At 45.3% G+C, this 20,971-nt stretch overlaps 1 protein-coding gene across 1 annotated transcript in view; it reads right to left on the reverse strand.

Moving 5' to 3' along the window:
- Nucleotides 1–20,971, reverse strand: part of prmt3 (protein arginine methyltransferase 3) — a 46,802-nt gene that overhangs the window by 10,976 nt on the left and 14,855 nt on the right. Inside the window, 3 exon segments of the mRNA XM_053425985.1 lie at nt 5,381–5,467; nt 8,512–8,699; nt 14,680–14,758. Of these exon segments, the coding sequence (XP_053281960.1) occupies nt 5,381–5,467; nt 8,512–8,699; nt 14,680–14,758 (354 nt within the window).

Here is a 20,971-nt window from a genome sequence, read left to right on the forward strand (position 1 = left end):
GGCCGGGCCAGATACTATTATACGACTGTGTGTGTGTGGGGGGGGGGGGGGGAGGAGGGAGGAGGGGTGGTTAGGGGGAGGGAATTTGGGAGGGGCACTGAGGGGAAGGGAGGGTGGGGGCAGGGGGAAAAGAGGGCTAATGCACTTTTGATGGGGTTTATCCAGGCGTGGAGGCTTCAAGCACGACCACATCACGGGAAGGTTGGTGTGAATCCAACCCCCCCCCCCCCACCACACACACCACCACCACCACCACCACCACCACCACCACCTCCTGCGTCACTCCTCCCTGCTTCCTCCCCAGTGAGGTGGAGAACGAATCCACCTCAGCTGCAGCCCACCTCCCGTCGGTGTTCCTCACTGGTGAAGCCTCTCAGACAAATCAAAGAGTCAACCTGACCTGAGATCAGCTGCATCACTGAGCTCTGATCAGGTGATTTCAAGGTAAAAGAGAGAAACAAGAAACTGAACACACTCAGGAGTTCAGGTCGGGAGATGGATGAAGAATAATATCAAACTGAAACAACATTCACTCACAACTTTCAGGGGAATTCCATATTTTCACCACCTGGGTGCTTCTGTTTTTACCTCTATGTTGTTCTAGTGTTTGTTTGACTGTTAGTTGGCAGGATTACACAAAAACTACTAGAGAAATTAGCACAAAACCTGGTGGAGGAATGAAGTATAAGAAAATAAATGGGCGGATCCAATAACTTAGTTTCAATTTCTCTGCAGATTCCCATGGAGATCATTCAATCTATGGTGATAACAGGGGTGCAAGCGACTTAAGAGTGAAAGACAAGGTCTCACTGACGACAGAACTGCATTTTGGGTATGTGCACAACTTCAGCTGACACTATGAGGTCTGACCACGTGGACAGTAACAACTTTATGGAAACACGTGGCAAATATGGCTGCACAATAATAATAAATAAAAAACAGGTTCATAATGAAACTGCAGCAGGACAGATGGCAGAATTCCACAATAAAAGGGAAACGCTGCTTTGAAGTGGCAGATTACCACGAAACTTGGTGGAAGGAAGTAAACATTCAATCTAAAAGGATCTGTTCTTCTTCGGGTTCCTGTATTTGCGCCTGTTGTGACTCTTTGCAGCGCACGTGTCGTCAAATTGATGTTAGTCATTTTCTTAATTTGCCCAACATCTGGGCCTTGGCGGAGGTGTGTTCACTCTTTTCCAGTTTCCTGTTATATTCTGCCAGGACAACTTTTTCCTCACCACCTTTGTTGCAGAGATTTGGAAGCAAACCTGATGTGAACTAGAAAGAACTTAAACTGACGTAGTAAACCAGTAATGAGTTATTTGGTGAACTTGAAAAAGCCAGAGAAGCGTTTTCTTATCGACAGTCAGCTGATGCCACACCTCTGACTCCTAGGTAAGGATATACAGTATTTTTCCATTAACAGTTCCCTCCCTAATGTGCTGAACTTGTCCTTGAAGTTGACGAGTGCCTACCCTGTCAGTCCAGAAGGCCGCCCCCCCCCCCCCCCCCCCTCCCCCACACCCCCACACACACAATTTAAATTTGATGGAAAGTAGCTTGGAGATGGATTGCAGAGATTTTTTTTTTGCGCTACAGTAGCTACGTCAGCAGCAGCTGAGAACAGAGGTGTTCAAATTAATTACAGACAGAAACTTCTTCTCTCCTGCCACGCCATCAGCATACATCATTTACAGCCTCCAAGAGAGGGGGGGGGGGGGGGGGGGGGGGGAGGCTTTATGTGCTTCCTGTTTTACAGTTCAGGTAAATGGATTCGTGGAACAGAGAAAAGGATTCAGATGAACAGAGAGAAGCTCTGATTCGAGTTTTAAGGAAAGTTTCAGCAAGAAAAACCTTGAATTTGGAAAGTAGCTTCACCCCTTCACCTTTTTTCACATTTAGTTTTGTTGCAGCCTCATGAGGAAAGTTTTAAACCATCAATCTACACAAAATACCCCATAATAACATTTAGTATTCCGTTATTTTTACGATGAGGTTTTACTGAAGTGCCTCCAATTCCTCGTGATCATCTTTGATGTTTCTCCATCTTGATTAGCGTCGCCCCAAAAGCCCCAGAGGCCAGAACCCTCATCCACGAATGTTGTTGCTTCATTTTTGTAGAATTTGTGGAAGTGGAGATGTGTCGTCCATCTTTTGTATCGACCACGTCTGCTACCAAGGACCTTCTCCGCTGACTGCTCAGTTATACTGGAAGGCCGGCACTGGGAAGAGTCCTGGTTGTTCCGAGCTTCTCACATTTCAGAACTGCTGAGGCCACATGTGGCTCCCGGGAACCTTCAATTGCAGCAGATCTTTTTTCACCAACCTTCCACAAATCTGTGTCTTGACTCAATTGAGCTCTGCTGAAAACGTGTATATAGACAGGTGTGTGTCTGAATTTACCACGTGGACTCAAATCAAGGTGTAGAAACATCTGGGTCAATTAGATTTGTCAGTTTTTCCTTATTTAATACATTTGCAAGCGTTTTCTGCATTTGGCTTCACAGGCAGACGTGATGTAAACAAGGCACCGAGCGTGTGAGATGTAAAAAGAGGAGGCAGGGAGAGGAGGGACAACACAAAGCAGGAGCAGGAGGATTTGTCTTGTGCGTGATCGGCGCAGACGCAGGGGTTGTGCTGTTCATTTAATGCAAGGTTAGGCAGGCTGAGCTGATGAATGGACTGTCGGCCGGAGAACAAAAGCAGGCGCTCCATCACAAGAAGGGAGAAGCAGCCGCTCACCGATCCCCCAAAGTACTGGTCCAGGAGCGATTTACCCTTCACACAGCCTAACCTCAACTACTACCGAGGAGCTGTAGCCAATGCTGACTGCAGATCAGTATCTTTACGGGTAACTTCGCCCGACTCCTGCACGTCAATGAGTCATCTGTAAATTCTGGGACAAACGGGCTGGAGGCTGGATGTGATGCTTTACACACAGGATATCTGAATTCTAAAAAACAAGTGTGATAGCAAAGACTGAGGAATAAATCCTTGACATATTTGAATTATGCCAAATGAGGCTGATTTGACAAGAAGAAGCAGAACTAAAAATGTATTTTTTAAGAGATACACCTCTGTACCACTGGAGCACGATCCCATCCTCTGTTCCGCTGCAGCCGAGCTCACGACCGGACTTACAAATCCCAGAAATAGAAAGTAGTCGCTTTCAATTACTGGGCGAAGAGAAGACAGGAAAAATGAGAGGATGTTTACAAATCCCATTAAATCCACCGGCCTCACCCAGGGAGCACAGGCCAGATAATAACCACCTATTGATTATCCATTAAACCGACACACCAGACAGTGCAGTCACACTGCAGCACGGCACAAAGCCGCTCCAACACAAAAGGCCTCTCGTGCAGACACATCACTTCTACTACCGCTACTGGGAGAAAGAGAAATGTGGCCGAGACGCTGGAGCAAGTTCAGGGGAGGCTGGTGGGGAAGAGTTAGGTGGGGGGGGGGTTAATGGTGGCTGCTATCACCTCTAATAAACTCATAAACCATGCTCCATGCTTTGCCGCCTGTAGCTGACCCTTACTGAGGACACCCACTTCCATTTTATGCCACAGAGGATTGTGTTGTTATTGGACAAGCGCAGCTACACAACACGACTCAGAGGATCCGCTGGGTTTCAGACGAGTCATGGGACGTCGTGCATGGGATCAGGGGGGGGGGGGGGTAGTTTTGAAGTGGTAAATTATCAGCATTTGTTTGTCTGATAGCAGGATTACACAAAAACTACCGAAAACCTGGTGGAATGTTGCTGTAGGAAACAGGGAAGAACCCATTAAATCATGATGAAACAAATGTGTGAGGTTTGATGCAGAACCTGATAAAAATCTGGACCTAATGAATTTAGATGTGGTTTCATAAAGGCTCTGTTGGGCCTTGGCGGAAAGAAGCACTCTCTGGTTCCCCTTTAGTTTCAATTATGAAATGAAACGAGTCTGCTGGTTTTACACCCTCAATTCTAAATAATGTTTAAAAACGAAAATAACAACGGAATGCAATAATTTTCCAGACTAAGAATATGTATGGAAGTGCTTGCATTAACGTTTTAAATACTACAAAAAAAATGTAATAATACAAAATAAAGATATATAACCCGATAGGAGCGATTTCTAACCTCTTCTATCAGTGAGATGGTTGATTGGATATGAATCATCTCTGTATGAACAGTCAAAGTGTTGCGTCACGATGAAAGAGGAAGCAGGAGTGAGGAGGAAAAAGTGCCACAGAGGCCGGTGAAGACTGATTGGCTCATGAAAAGAGAAGTGGTTGCACTTTTAGGAAAGTACCGTTGCCAAATATGGGACTTTAGAATTTGACATGACCAAGATTACTGGAAAAACTAACTGACCAAGTCCGCAACCCTTTACCAGAACCCAGCTCCGCCCGGACCCATCTGGTGACTGGAAGTGAACTAGGGAGGATGTGTTCAGATATGGAGAAATGCAATGAAGTAATCGCAGTGTGAGGATTATAGATTGTTTTTGGTGGTTTCTTGTTTTTCTGCTGATTGTATGTGTGGGTCTGCTCGCTCCCATTATGACCACTGATCCTTCAGGTGTCTGACGCTGGCCGGGCCCCGAACACCTCCACCCACCTTGGTATCACCAGTTCAACCATCGCCCTCCCTGTCAGATCACTGCTCAAGCATCTGGACGTAAACATTTCCCCAGGATGTTTTACAGACCACACCAACACTACCACACCCCAAGAGAACCCTAAGGAACTCTAAGTCTCTAAACTCAATGCACTAGAAGGTTGAATTGTTGAATTGTCCAGGGCTGAGCTGGACTTGTGTGTCAGAGTGTCTGGGTCACCCTCTGTAAACAGGTGTGTTTGACACAATGACAGGACGGTCACCAGTCACCATGTTGTATGACATGTAATTCAAAGTCACATTAGGCCGGCTGCTCTGATTCAATTTGAAACTCCATTAAATACTCAGCTGACGGACAATCCTCTCAAATCCAGAGACGTGATCTATCAACGTGACCCGACTGACGTCTGTAGATCGTTACCTTCTCGAAATATCTCTAATAAATCACAGATTGATGAATAAATGACGGATCGACACAGTGGATGTTAAAATGTTTGTTTCAGGTACAAAAATAATAGTATTATAGATATCTGGAAAATGTGTAAATGCAATTTAGCACCATACTTATTAAATGCTATAAGCTAGGGTACTCAGAAATATATTTTATTACAATGTTGATGCTCAAGAACAAATGTATTAACTTAACATGCTCTTTGAATTTTGCATAGCAATGTGGATATTGTGGTCCTACACTACCCACTCAGTGTGTGTCTGTGTGTGTAGGTGTGTGCGTGTGTGTGTGTGTGTGTGCGTGTGTGTGTTACTTACAGTGCATTCTGTAGTGTTTGTTATCTTTAAGCAGAAGTCCGTTGCAAACTCCAGCTCAGACAGGCAAACTCTGTTACAGTCAAGCGTCTGTTGAAAGGCAAAGGTCAAAAAACACGGATCAAACTACACATTGTGAACAATTTAATAACAATGAGCACAAACATGCATGAGGAAGAATCCAGAACACAAGTTTGAGTTAGTCCGACAATCATAGAAACAGTGAGCACACCTGTAATTACACTGATACTCCTGAATATCCAGGGATACCTCGAGGGAGCATAGTAACACTGAGCTCTGGACTAAGAAGAATAACTTTATCCTTTTTGGTTTTCTCTTTGGCATCTTCTAAAATCGACCTTCTCCAACCGTCTGTTAAGAATATTTACTCAACCTGACGAGGGTAAACATTCTGTCAGGTTTACACCAACAAGATAACAAAAAAGATCAGTTTATTTAAAGGCTCCTTTTATCCTTTACCATAAAAAGGACAAACTGCAAATTCATGTCTCCTTCTCGCCCTCAGGTCCACAGATTTGCAGCGAGTTGAACATAATTCCACTAAAAGGTGCAAGGCTGTGAAAACATTACCGGAAAAAAGAATTCAATGGCTGTGTATTGCAAATCTGAAAACAACGAGATTCCACGAACATCACTCGGACTAAGGGCGGCTGTAAAAATTGATCCGTACAGTAACAAGAAAAGAGGATTCACTAAAGAACAGAGCAGCTGTCAAATTAGGCAGGTTGTGCGTTATGTGAGCATGAGAGGGAAGTCTCCCCAGAGCAACATCAGCATTAAGCCCTGTGAGGAGTTACGGCGGCGCAGTAATTAATCTCACAAACACAAGCTTTCACAAGAGTAAAAGGCAATAACAGTTAAAGAGACAACAGCTCTCCCGGAAAGTAATTTACCATTTACTTAACGTTGCATTAGCAGCAGATTAGCTCCAGTTAACTACGTAGCTAGTTCGGTTTCGCAACGAGCTAATCGAAGGAAAACTAAATTCTACTAAATCACAAATTGACAATCACAAGAGGAGCTACAGGATAATGCTACGACGAGGCCAGATGAAATATGACTTTCAATAATTGTAAGCTCACACAGGAGCTGCGTCCTTTAAAGGTCGAACCGAGAAAAGGCCGATCTGCTCGATGGGACGATCGCTAACTTCTTCTGTCTTTACCGTTGCATCGTTAGCTACTTTGATCTGCCAAGATGGTCCAAGAGGGACACGGCCATTGGATCCTTTGAAATTGAAGGACATTTCTCAGAGGCATTGACGTGGGACGGCTAAGCAAGTGTCTTCAGAGACAGTCGGCTAACAGCTTCTGTCCCTTGAGCAGCAACTGCCATAGATTTGAGCCGAGAATGGTGGAGCAGGTTCTTAAGCCTGGAAAACAGTTGTTGAGAATCACCACCATCATCACTATCATCTGCCATCAGACGCCTCACCTAAGAGAAGCATCGTCCCACCCATCGCTTTAGATATGAATGTGCAGTTATTTATATGGTCAGTGAAGAATGACTCGGCAGAAATAAGTTTAGGATAAAAACCCCAAATGGTGCTTGATGGTGAAAAAACACTTCTCACCCCTGATTGAAAGCAACGCTCGTGAAAAATAAAAGTGTTTAAATTATGACTGAACTTTAAATAAGGCGGCTTCACTCGGTTGCCAGTTAAAGATTCACGAAGCCAAACAGCCCTATCTGTTACACAGGGATTTATAATTCCACGAACGGGCTCTCAATTTTACGGAATAGCAGCCAGCCTTAATGGAATGTTATTGGATCGTATCAGCGGGAGGCGATAGATGAGAGTCTGTGTAATTTGGGCAGAGGCGCTGTCTATTTGTCACTGGAGGGGAGAAACTATCGATTACAAGATTCAAATTCCATTATATCAAGTTCTGCCCTCATTCATCACATCCACACTCGGGCGGGGGGGGGCATGCTGCTTAGCGGAGAGAGGGCCAGAGAAGTGGTAACGCAATGGAACGAGAGACAAGAGGGGACAAGAGTCGCTGTACGGAAAGATTCAGAGGTGTCCACGTCCTCAGATGTGTGTGTGTGTGTGTGTGTGTGTGTGTGTGTTTGTTTTATCTTTGCGTAATGTGTGTGCACTCCCATCAGCTCGGTGAAAACTGCTCAATCCACAGGAGGCTGAGAGTAATGAAGTTTCCTTAAGAGGAACTTAAACAAGGATTAGATAGATCAATCACCCAGTCCTACGGCAACACACACACACACACACACGGACACACACGCACAGACACACACACACACGCACACACAACCCTAAGGGCCCTATCTCTCTCTACAGCTGACTCCTCTCCTTTTCTGTCTAGGTCCTAACTGCTTGGCCCTCACAAACTCTATTCCTTCTTCTTGTGTTGTGTGTTGTTGCTGCACCACACACACACACACACACATACACATACACATACACACACACATACACACACACACACACACACACACACACACACACACACACACACAGAATTTGTCTGACACAGTGGTTTACCAAATGATCAGATCAGTTTATTTGTGTCGTTCACAAAGAAATAACTGATTAATTAAATGAGTTTTAAACTATACTAAACTATTTTTTGTTTATCATAAGGGCCGATTGCATTTATATATGAGCCGAGTATAAATTGGCAATTATGAAATTGTCAAATTCTTTTACACAACTAAAATAAAAAGAACAAAAGAAATGACATGTCTCTGATTAATTATTGATGTCTCTGAATTTATGATTTAAATATACTTTAAAGTATTAAAGTTTGCGCAGCTACATTTTGATCTCTTTTATTTGCTAATCAAGCTTTTAAGTAGGCAGGGGAATTTAAAGCAAAAAATCTATTACGCAGTAGCTGGGAATTATTTAAACATTATTTATTGCACATTTTAAATTCACGACACTTCCCTGGTTACGCAAGTTTAACTTATTTAATTTTTATAAAATTACAGAAATATAATTTAGATTATTCCTTTTATTTCCTGGAAATGCAACCAGTGAAGTCAACCTCTTGGATCTTTACTAATATTTAAGAAACAATTCATATTCACAAACCTTATTATCTACTTTAACATATCTGTGTTCTTACAGGACTTAATTCCATTCCTACCTGTATGACTGCAGGTTCAGAGATGAGGGCGTCGGCCTTCAGCACCTCGACCGAGGCCTCGGGCACCACCGCTTTCTTCATGCACGCCATGTTGAAGCCGTACACGTCGTCCCAGAATGCAATGCGGTCCTGGTGCCTCTGCGTGTCGCCCACTGCTGCCAGGCTGAGGTTACACAGGTCCGGATAGACTGTGGAGAAACAGAGAGGGGGGGGGGGGGGGGAACGGGAGTCAACTTTTTCCACTTGATCTTCTTTTGCCTTTCCAAACACACAGGGAACGTGTCAGTCTGTCGTTGGACCACTGGTCTGCTGAGACGGACTCACACTGAACCTGAAAGTTGCTTAAAGCTCCGATCAATTCACTCCACAGCTCAAAGAATGAGAAGCACCGAACAAACGCGTCCCAGTGGAGAACTTAGTGGAGGTCACCACGTCTCAAACTGCAGCGTCAGCGTGATAAACTATTATAAGGCTGCCTGGTCACCTGTGAGTGATTCCATTCAGGAAGTTATTGTGCTCAAACAAAAGAGCATCAATCACAACTAAAGGAAACGGTGGACAAACTTCTGTTCTCAGCGCTGAGACACGCTTAATGTCCACTAATGTTGTAAAAACCATTTACAACGACTTTAATCACGAGGCCTTGTGGGTGTGGAGCCGGGCATCAATTTCCCGAGGCTGCTGTAATGACTGTATCCATCACGTGTGCACCAATCAGGACCTGATGACCATTTTGTCCTAGTTTCACATTTTGTTCACTGAATGGCTGTGAAATGTGGACACTGGGAAAAAAGCTGCTCCACATCCCGACCTTACTCAATGTGAATATGCAAGATAAAGACCTGGAGATAAAGATGGACGTCCACTATGCAGCTGGTGACATCATTTGATGCAAATCCTTGACAAACCATGCGTCACTCTCAGCTGTCAATCACGTTTCAACCCGTTTTTATATCATCAAATAATGACCTGAAACCAAACTTATCAGAAACATGAACACGATCATACGTCAGTGTGATAAGAACCACCTCAAATGAAAGAAACCATTTACGACCTATACCGCAGCCAGCCACCAGGAGGCTAGCAAGGTATTTTGGCTTCACTTTTTTTTTGTCATCCGTCTTTGTAAATAGTCTTTGATTCAAACCATAGATTAAAGAGCTTCTGTACCGAGGGAAGTGTCACATAGTCCGAATCCGACCAAAGTACACCTGAGTATGTGTCCACACTCTTTTGTCCATATAGTAGATAACACCATAAAGTACAAAGTTTACAGAAATGGCACCGGTAGCACTCAAATGTCCCCAAATATAATAAGTGTAATATTTGGTGGAGATATGCGCAGTAATTGTTCTTTTCCTCCGGTGGTTGTGATCAGTGAGAACTCTTCAGTGCATTTTAATGGGACGCAAACTATGAGCCTGAAGTGGAAAAGAGAAAAAAGCTTTTCTCTGCCGCACAGATTACATTTTAACAGAAGAGGGGAAACATCCTTCTGTCCATTATTCCCTTCATCAGTATCCTGCTTGTATGTGGAACACTGACGTCTACACGTTACTGTGCAGAAAGAGGAATCACGTATGAACTGCCAGGGATTCGTGTGACACTGGAAATAGTTTGAGGCCTGTGAAGCTTGTGCCAGTGGCCAGAACAGTTAAACACACAGTTTTACAACAGACAACATCTTTATCACCTCAGAGAAATGACTGCTGCTGGACATCACTCCCCCCCCACACACACACACACACCCCACCGCTATAGCTTGGTCATACATTTCTTTAGACCTGACCGGAGGCTGTGACCTCAGAGAAGCAATATTTTTTTAGAAGACGTCACCGTGGATATTTGAGGACTGAGCCGAGGCAGCTGTCTGTTGAATGAACATTATCCACGTCTTGAAATGAGCATTAAACATGAGCCTTAATGTCTTTTCATTGTGTTCTCACATCTGAATACATTTCTTTGTATGGTTAATATGCTTGGTGATTAAGCCAGAGCTGAGAGGCTTGAAGCCTTTGTTATTCCTACTGTGAAGTGACATTAGCCAGCACAGAGGCCCAAGGCTCAAACTACACATACAGATGTGGAAAACTTTATATTTTAACCTGCAATTCACCAAAACTTGGAGTAACATATGTTTTTGCTGAGTAAAACATATTACTACATATTCCCACTGAACTTGTTTGAACTATGGGACGTGAACAGAAGAAGAACCAAAGACATTCAGGCACAGATCCGGTTCAAGAGGAGGACACGTTTTTTTCTTTTTTTACATTTCTAGCAATTTCCTATGGAATCATGAACGGTATATTTAGAGGACTGATATCTATGAGACTGTGATATTTGGTGCAGCTCGAATGAATTCCTATTAGGCCTTGGTGGAGGTCTGTGCTTTACTGAGTCCCATTATAGTTTGATATTATATTACCTTGGCAATATTATAACTTCCAGTGCAGGCCGTCCAGACACATAGTAAAAAAATCAGATAGTTGAAATACTGGATTATAAGGTCAGTATCTTAGATGAGTTGCAGCTGCTGGTTAGAGCAAAAGTCCACAGCTACACAGAGCAATGATAATTCCAGCAGCAACAACAGGAGATAACGACAAAAGCATTTTTGTTTCCTGCTTGATAATCGAGGGACACATCCGATTTCCTTTTGGCGACTCCGAACCAAAAAGTAAATGAAAAACTGAACATAATAGTTCATATAAAAAAAATGAATTTATAATTTACACAACTGTGTGTAGAAGTGAAAATAAAGGTCCAGAAAATAGCAAATCCTTGTAACTGGCACCAGACCTTATCCTCCATTAACGAACAAACCACTAACTTGCCTTTTTTTTTTTTTACAACCATTTATTACTCTTACTATTACTCAAGCCTGCCAATCAGAACTGTTTTAAATATCTTTCACTCAGCATATATGTGTGTGTGTGTGGATGTGCATAGTTGCAAATAACCTTCGACACGCCGGGGCCATAAAATACGTGAATGGATGGTGACGGCTCGGTGATGGGCAACTCATGGCCTCTCGTTATTAGCCGAAGCCTGCTTGTGACCCTGTGAGTGACACACACATATTTACACACGCACGCACACACACACACACACACACACACACATGCAAACAGCCGATTTGTCACTTCATTCTTCTCTGATTACTGAAGCGAGCGAGTAATTATGAGGGCCAGGTGAGAGCAGGGAGGGAGAGGGAAGCTGCTGATTGGACGGATTCTGGACAGGCCCGTCTGCGAGAGACACTGGAGAAGAAATAGAGACAGGGAGAGGAATGGGAGGGGGGGGGGGGGCAGGCAGTGGTGAGGATGGAGAGGGAGAAAGAAAAAGGGGAAGAGGAGAGGAGGGAGAGAGAGGGGAGGGGGGGTGGGGTACATGGGCGTCCCCAGATTCATGGCTTTGACATCTGCGTCCTTCTCGACTCACTGGTCACAGCCTGTTTGTCACCCCCCCTCCCCTCCCCCCCCACTCCACTCCACTACCACCATTGCTCTCTCTATCTCCCCCATTGGTCGGCTGTGTAAGAGGGAAAGACAGTGTTGGGGGGGGGGGGGGGGGGGGAAACAGATCCCTTCTCCCTGGATGCTGTGCTGTGCCGTGCCGTGCCAGGCATGCAGGGACACATTTGAGGATGAAGGGGGGGTTAATGTAGTGCAGAGAATGAGGGAGCTGCTGTAACTCTCTTCTAATGTAGCTTAAACACACATACAGCTGCAGTGCTGCGGGGCCGGACCAATAACTCAGCACAGCCACGTCCACACAAACGCACACAGACACACACAACCGCTGAATACACGTAGAAGTGTGTGTAAAGAGACACAAGTTAAGGGGCGTGTCCTTGTTTTTGTGTTGAAATCCAGGAATATCTGCTTCACGGATTCGCAGAGGAACACAGCCTGGGGGGCGTGTTTACCTCTGGAGCCACGGTGTCAAGTTCCCGCCCACATATGCACTCCACCAATCGCAAGTCAATCTCCGGTGTCCATCATGACATTTTTTACAACACTAAATAACTAATTAAAACCAAACTTACCAGAAACACGAACACGTTAACAAATACAGTGTGATAGCAAGTGTAAGCACCTTTTCCATTTGTTTTATTGTGAAAGTACACTGGCTGGATTGTTTGTAGTGAACTTTTATTGTGAAAAGGTTCAGTAAAAATAAATGCGTTAAGGCCGGGAGCAACACAGTCAAGAAAGTTAAGATAAATGATAATCGCAATGTAAGAATAATATAGCGAGTACACGAAGTACCTAAACTGACAGAAACCATCTTAGACGTGTATTTAGACTTTACGCTAACATGGAGGAGGAAGCGTTTATAACCTTTACTGCAACCAGCCACTAGGGGGTGGTCACAATGTAGTTTCACTTTTGGTGAGCCGTCACGTCATCCACCCATATGTTGTGTGTGTTGTGTATATATATATATATATATATATATATATACAACACACACAATGTATATACATAAATACAGTCTAGAATGAATACAATCAGAATAGAATATGAGGCTAATAATGCATAAGACAACTGCACAACTAAAGTTCAATCTGCTCTTTAGACAGAAAAGAGCCATAGTGGAGGGTCATATCATTACAACATGTTTCATTTCATTAAACCACTTCCTGGTAGAATTAAATATTGCACCCAGTGTTCCACTTGCTGAGGTCAATGGGGCTTCCTGGTTTCAAGTGTTTCCCACTGGATCCAGTGAGAGCAGCCCAGGTCGGGTTCATCGGGGTTAAAGGCTCCTGACGAACAATACGTTGTCCTCTGATCTCTCTCATTCGCTCAGGTCGCCCCTCCAGTCCCCCCCGCTAACAGACCTGTCTCTGCAGGTGAGGGTGACCTTTCTCACGAGTCCCCAGGAGCCACTAGAGGCAGCGCGGTGGAACCGCTCCGTAGTTGGGTTGCATTTGGCACAAGCCATTAAGTATGGTCAGTGGCAGAGATGGAACGACCCAGGAGACTGAGATGCACATTCAGAGAAACAAACATGCACCTACACTCTAGTAATAGTGCACCATGGGGTTTTGAAATGTCAGATACCATCTTTTTTGTGTTGCTGGTAATACTTTGCCTCTTATCCATTTCTTTTATGGTTAAAAAGAAGCAGGATATGAGGCTAAACCATCATCGCAGAGCTGCTACTGAGGCAGACTGTAAAAGTCACGACTGCATGCATGTTTCTCCTCCCATCCTTCAGGCCGGCCACACAGGAGACGTGTTGTCTTTACAACAGCTGCTGTAGAAGACGAGCAGCCAGCCCCCCCCCCCCACCCCCCCCCCCCCACAGGCTGAGCCGTCCCCACTCAGCTGTTTGTTACAGCACCTCGGAGCATTGCTCTGATTAGGAGGGGGAACCGTCCTTCCCATTGTCAAGTCATTTGTAACAAATCAAAACTCAGTACCTTCTCCAAAGAGGTTCTGATTCTGGTTTGTCAGCAGGATCCAGAAGAAAAAAAGCTGATTTTGCAGATTTTAAAAAACTTGGTGGAAGGATTGGACATGGGCCTGGGAATAATTCATTCTTGATGAAAACTAATCAGGCATAATAAGGGGAATGATATCGAAGATTTCTTTTAGGCTTGATTGAATTTAAATGGTCTGTTGGACCTTGGTGGAGTGACCTTCGAATTAATTTCTGGCTTTTGTTGGATTCTACAAAATCAGAAGTCAAGGACTGCAGCTTGACTGTGTTGAATTTGACCGAGCTGGTAAGAAATACATGAAAAACTACTGAACTCACTCATTATTAATCAGTTATTCCAACTTTATAACGTCTGTGGAAAAAATGCTACTTTTGGCATATGTAACTAATATTAAACAATTCTCCTACTTTGGTAATGGCTGCTGAAAAGAGGAGCTTTCCCATCTGATCCTATTTGATTTAAATTTGTTGTCAGATCTGCTACTTGTGAAACATGTTTTAATGAAGTATAGTCAATAAATGAGGTGGCAGATCTCAGGTTGAATCGCTATCCGCTGATAATTAAGCATTTGGGATTATTAATGTACCTTTCCCATTTTAATCATCTCTTGTGTACCGTGTTAAATGTATGTATCAGTCTATAATGTGTGTGACGCTGTTTGTGTGTGTTTTTGGAGGATTTAAAAAAAGAGAAAGAGAACTTGAGAGACCAACCTGAGCCGCCATCAGCTAAGTAGTGGTCTCTGGCGTACAGCACGGAGTCCAGCATGGATTCAAACAGCAAGAAGTAACCCTGGAAGAGAGGATGGAAACACCATTACTCCAAAATCTTATGGAAAAGAGTTTATTAAACACAAGAGGGGGGGGGGGAACAGCTTTCATTCTCTACCATCTGGTATCTGACAGTTCAAAGCACGGCTGCAGATCCGCCACATAATTAAATTATCTTTTAATCCAACATCACTACTGTGAAGAATTCAAAATTTGTGTGACTGTGAACAGAGTGACGTGCTCACGTGGTCCACCACCCGGCATCCAGAGGTTTGACCCTGAGCTGACCTCCTGTCCTGCTCCAGTGGTCGGCACATTAACCGTGGTATTATTTCATTAATGCTGAAATTGAGTTTCCTCCACATCTTGTTGGCTTCGACCTGAGTGGCAGATACTGCTGACAAATGGCTTTTTCCACCTGCCAGGTCCTCCACCAATCAGGAGGAAGCTCGAGCTGCAGCAATATGTTATTTCTGAGCACAACGTTTGGGCCAGGGTTGAAATTTATGGGAGGGCACGTTCCCCCATCAGGGACAGGGAGGAGCAAAACCAGTACATGGATGTTCTACTGTAACTTCTGACCCATATCAGTTGTTTCACAGCGCTCACAGTGCCTGGCTCCTTCAGGGGGAGAAAATCAATGCTCTCAGTTCTGTGTTTTAGAAGCAAAGCAAGAGTGACACTTCCAGTTTTCAGTCTGGAGCTCATTTTCCCTCCTAATAAATTCATTCATTCGTGCATGACTCAAATAAATGCAATGAAAGAGCAATGGATGTGATAACAAAGAGCTTATATAACATTATGGGTTTGTTTTAAAATTCGGAATATTTGGGAAATGGCTCTTCTGCCCTAAATTTTGAAACATGGATGTATGCATGTATGCAGGTGAAGTGTGCCGAGTGTGATGGAAAAATAAGAAAACAAGAAAGAAGAATATATCACCAGATTAGAAATTAGCGCTCTACATATGCCTGATTTCTCTCCATCAAGATCGCTGCATTTATTTTTTAATAAAGTTCCACAAAAAATATCCTAAAACAGCGTGTGTCTCGATGTAAAAGAAAATCCTGGATCATCCCCTTTAAAAGAATCTGCTCCAAAAGTGAATGTGTCCCTTCCACCAACTTTCAAGATGGTGAGGTGAGTAGTTATTGTGTAACTCTGCAAACAGACAAACGTTGGTGGAGGTAACACAATGACCTGGGTTGCTTTTTTTTAAAAAAATATAAAAACGAATTTGTCCGATTCCACTTCAGTGAGGGGAACGAGGGACAAGGAGAGGTGAGGGCCAGGACAGAAGATAAAGAGTGAACCAGCGTGTGCGTGTCTGTGTTTGTGTGTGTGTGTGTGTGTGTGTGTGATGAAGTTAGAGGTGGAGAGGAGTCGGGGAGCGCAGAGTGATGTAGAGAGAATGCAGTGGTCGGCTGAATAGTAATTCAATGAGATAAGAACCTTATTATTCAAATAATGACAACATTTTATCGGCAAGCAAGGGGGGGGGAGAGCGAGCGGCAGACGGGGGGGGGGGGGGGGGGGGGGGATGACAGTCCTGATTTATAACTCCAACTCCAAAATCGTCACCATCTCTGTCATACGCCTGCGCTGATAATAATGACAGCGATGAGGCCGATACGACCCCCCCCCCCCCCCCCCCCCCCCCCACGGGGCCATAAAGGGAAACGTTCTCCGTTAATCGACGCCCGGACTGGTCGAGAACCAAAGTCAGACCGACTGATCTGCTGCTGCCGTGGTCAGCTCATGTCCTCAAAGCGGCAGAGAAGGTCGTTTTTTTTTTTTAAATCCTCACTCCGGGTAATTTAGAACCCAATTTCACAGGACACTGATTCACCTGAAGTGAAAAGAAGATAGGAGCGTGGAGAGAGACCCTCGAAAGCAGAGTCACACCGAACTTCCATCCTCAACATCATCACGGCCTCCCAGTGTCATGACCAGCAGCACAGACCACAATCCAGAGAGCTTATTCTGGCATGTGAGGAGAACCAACACCTGGAGAACCACAAACTAAAGCTGGACTGAGGCTGAGGTGGAGGTTCTGTTACTTCAGTCACAACCAGGATGAAGGCAGAAGCAGTCAGTATTGAGTTGGATCCCCGATATCATGAAATATCTCTTTATTTCCCAGCTTTTAATTAAAAGACTTGCATTACTAAGTTTGTATTCAAGTTCTTTTTCTAGTCGTAGCTCAGACGTAAACTCAGATTGTACAATGTTCAATATTCTGGAAGATAAAGATAAGAAAGAGGAATAGAGGATTTGTTAGAAACATTATAGCTGAGCTCAAACTGGAGCAGGGAGGAAACCGCCATTTGTTGAAACACAAAATAATTCACCTCCACAGTTTAGCTCAGACTCACGTTGCCTTCCTTGTACTTCTGAAGTATTTGAAGTAGTTCTTTACGGGTTGTTTTACTGCACTGAACCTCCTCAAAGTATCTGCTGACACGTTGGTGAATCGATACCCGTGAATCAAAGACGTGAAGCAGCTGTTTAACACGTTAGCTCGTCGGCAGAAATCTGTACCAAGATTTCTCTTTTCTCCTTTTATCTCACGTCACCTTCTCTTTATTGATCCGTGCAAAGAAAAAACAGATTAAATCTCGACACCAGACTCACTTACTAAAAAAAAAAATTCCTTCTATACAGTTTCCGCCGATCGATCGGCCCGTCAGCGGCACCGACAGGCGGAGGTGTAACTGTGAGGAGCAGTTTACTGTCAGGCAGCGAGGGGCTGGAGGAGGCCGGTGCTCTGCAGTATAGAGTCACTGTGCATTTCCATAAAAGAGACTAATGAAAACCTAATGAGAATGGGCTGGAGCAGCTTATGCACATTAACAGAATTAGCATATAAAACACATTCCCCTGAGTCGGCTCCCGCAGACACAGCCACGTGTACAACAACGCACACAACAACGCACACAACAACACACTCATAAGGGAAAAATGGCAAACGTACTTTTGCAGCTGTGCGACTTTCTGTATTTTTTACAAACTCTACACACAGAACTTCTAAGAAGTAATTACTACTGCACGTTTTAGAGTTTGATGATGACTACATGTCCATCGAGCTCCTGGAGAACGAGCGGCCGACAGTTAGAGGCACCAGGAGCCACCAGGAGCCACCAGGAGGCACCAGGAGACACCAGGAGGCACCAGGAGGCACCAGGAGGCACCATGAGGCACCAGAAGGCACCAGGGGACACCAGGAGCCACCAGGAGGCACCAGGAGGCACCAGGAGACACCAGGGGGCAGCATGAGGCACCAGGAGGCACCAGGAGACACCAGGAGCCACCAGGAGGCACCAGGAGACACCAGGAGGCACCAGGGGCCACCAGGAGGCACCAGGAGGACCAGGAGGCACCAGGAGGCACCAGGATGCACCAGGAGACACCAGGAGGCACCAGGAGGCACCAGGAGGCACCAGGGGGCACCATGAGGCACCAGGAGGCACGAGGAGACACCAGGAGGCACCAGGAGGCACCAAGAGACAACAGGAGGCACCAGGAGACACCAGGAGCCACCAGGAGCCACCAGGAGCCACCAGGAGACACCAGGAGGCACCAGGAGGCACCAGGAGACACCAGGAGACACCAGGAGACACCAGGTGGCACCAGGTGGCACCAAGAGACACCAGGTGGCACCAGGAGCCACCAGGAGACACCAGGAGGCACCAGGAGGCACCAGGAGACACCAGGAGGCACCAGGAGCCACCAGGAGGCCCCAGGAGGCACCAGGAGCCACCAGGAGGCACCAGGAGGCACCAGGAGGCACCAGGAGACAACAGGAGGCACCAGGAGACACCAGGAGGCACCAGGAGGCACCAGGAGGCAACAGGAGGCACCAGGAGCCACCAGGAGACACCAGGAGGCACCAGGAGGCACCAGGAGACACCAGGAGGCACCAGGAGACACAAAGAGGCACCAGGAGGCACCAGGAGGCACCAGGAGCCACCAGGAGGAACCAGGAGACACAAAGAGGCACCAGGAGGCACCCGGAGGCACCATGAGACACCAGGAGGCACCATGAGACACCAGGGGGAACCATGAGACACCAGGAGGCACCAGGAGACACCAGGAGGCACCAGGAGCCACCAGGAGGCACCAGGATGCACCAGGAGGCACCAGGAGACACCAGGAGGCACCATGAGACACCAGGAGGCACCAGGAGGCACCAGGAGACACCAGGAGACACCAGGAGGCACCAGGAGACACCAGGAGCCACCAGGAGCCACCAGGAGGCACCATGAGCCACCATGAGGCACCAGGAGGCACCAGGAGGCCTCAGCACTTTCCTCTGTCCTCCAGTACCTCCTCCCTCCTTCTGCATTCAACACACGTCTTCCTCAATTACTGCAGATCATCATCCCTTCCAGTTCTAGAAGTGGCCACGGCAAAATAAAGGAGGGTGAGCATGCACGATTGTGTGTGTTTGTGTGTGTGTGTCTGTGTTTGTGTGTGTGTGGGCGTCCGTCCACGCCTGGCTGACGGCTGTAGGCAGCACCGCTACGTCAACAAGCCTCCTCTATATTAGTCCATGGTCAGATTACACCGAATTAGCATAAACATATCATGCAGAACCCAGTGATAGATTTCACAGTGGTAATGCTTGGTGGGAGAACATGGTGTAGGTTTCAATTTCCATTTAAATCCATGCAAATAAAAGATAAACAGGAAAAGATATTGCAGCGGTGAGGTAATTTGCACGATAGCCACAAGGCTATTAAAAACTGTGGCTCTCTTGAAATCAATAAGTATGTCATGTGTGTTTCTTTGGAGATAACCGTGACCTGTGAAAGATCATCCATGTAATGCATGTTTGTATGTATGTGTTCATGTTAATGATCTTTACACTCGGAAGATTTTAATGATAATTGCACAATTGTTCTTTCTAAAGTGGATTTAACACATAAAGGGAGATTCAATTATTTTTGTGGACTGAAATATGTGCATGTGTCCATTGTTTTCATCTTTGGTTTAATTCCATGGTCCTAGACAGACCTTCGCTGCATGGCTGAGACCTGACCTGGCTACACAGTGAATCAAGGCGAGCTGAGAACGTTTACAAGTGTGGATAAACTTATTAAATGTTGATGCTGCAATTTTTAAGGCAAGGACAACACATCTAACCCGAAGAAACACAGCAGCCACAGCTAATCTCAGCATACTCGCCTCCTCCAGGGGGATCTCAGGGTGTTCCCAGGCAAAATGGGATGGGCGTTTACTCTGGTCTCCTCCCAGTTGAGCCCTACTGGGCACCCTCCAATGGAAGGTGCCCAGTAGGCATGATGGTAAGATGCCCAAACAACCTGGAGTAGACCCTTGGGATGTGTAGGAGCGGTGGATTTAGTCCAAGCTCCCAACAGAAGTCCTAATCCCTCCACCTCTCTGGAAGGCTGAGAGAAAAACCTAATTTCTGCCACTTCAGTTTCTCATTTTCTGATCTATAAAGGTTTCACCCGAATACTATCGAACATATATATTAAAGGACAACACAGTTTCACAGGCAGCTGGTAGATGGCAGTAGATGTCATGAGCAGATAACAGGATATTTAATACAGGCTCACATCTTTCCCCCCAAAGCAGGAATTTACTGTTTGGACGTTGGAGAAGTCACCGTCACATGAAAACTCATTCCCTTGTAAAAGGTCAAAGTCTAAGACAGCTGCATAAAAATAAAACAAAGCCTGCCTTTGTTTGCCTTTGAAATAAAAAAAAAAAAAAAGTTATAGCTGTAAATTCACACAAACTATAAAAGAAAAAATCCCAAAACCCATTTGCCGGTGTGCTTGTTCACAGGCCGTTATTACATTTATCATTCTGAGGGGAACAAGGAGGTTATTTCTCTCCACAGGAGAAACCTCGACTGAGTGATGCAGGATTATTGGTTTGGGTTTTTTACGAGGAAGTCTGAGGAACACGTCAGGTCGTCAGGCTCTGTGCTCCAAACCAGAGACAAGTTGACTCTGGTTGTTTTCAGCATGTCGGAGAAACGCAACAATGCATTGTGGATGTGTACAATAGACGGATATTGGATGTGAGCTGAATGACGGATGAAAGGAATAGAAATATGGAGGAATCTTCAAATCTAGCACGAGGAAAAATATCTGTAGAGTATCTCGACAACACGAGTGAGAACATTGAACTGAAGACAGATCTCCACAAACGCTAGAAACAAAGTTGATATCGATTTAAAATCTGGGTGAACCCTTGTACAAAT

This window comes from Pleuronectes platessa, chromosome 1 (genome assembly GCF_947347685.1).
Source record: "Pleuronectes platessa chromosome 1, fPlePla1.1, whole genome shotgun sequence".
Classification (NCBI taxonomy): Eukaryota; Metazoa; Chordata; class Actinopteri; order Pleuronectiformes; family Pleuronectidae; genus Pleuronectes; species Pleuronectes platessa.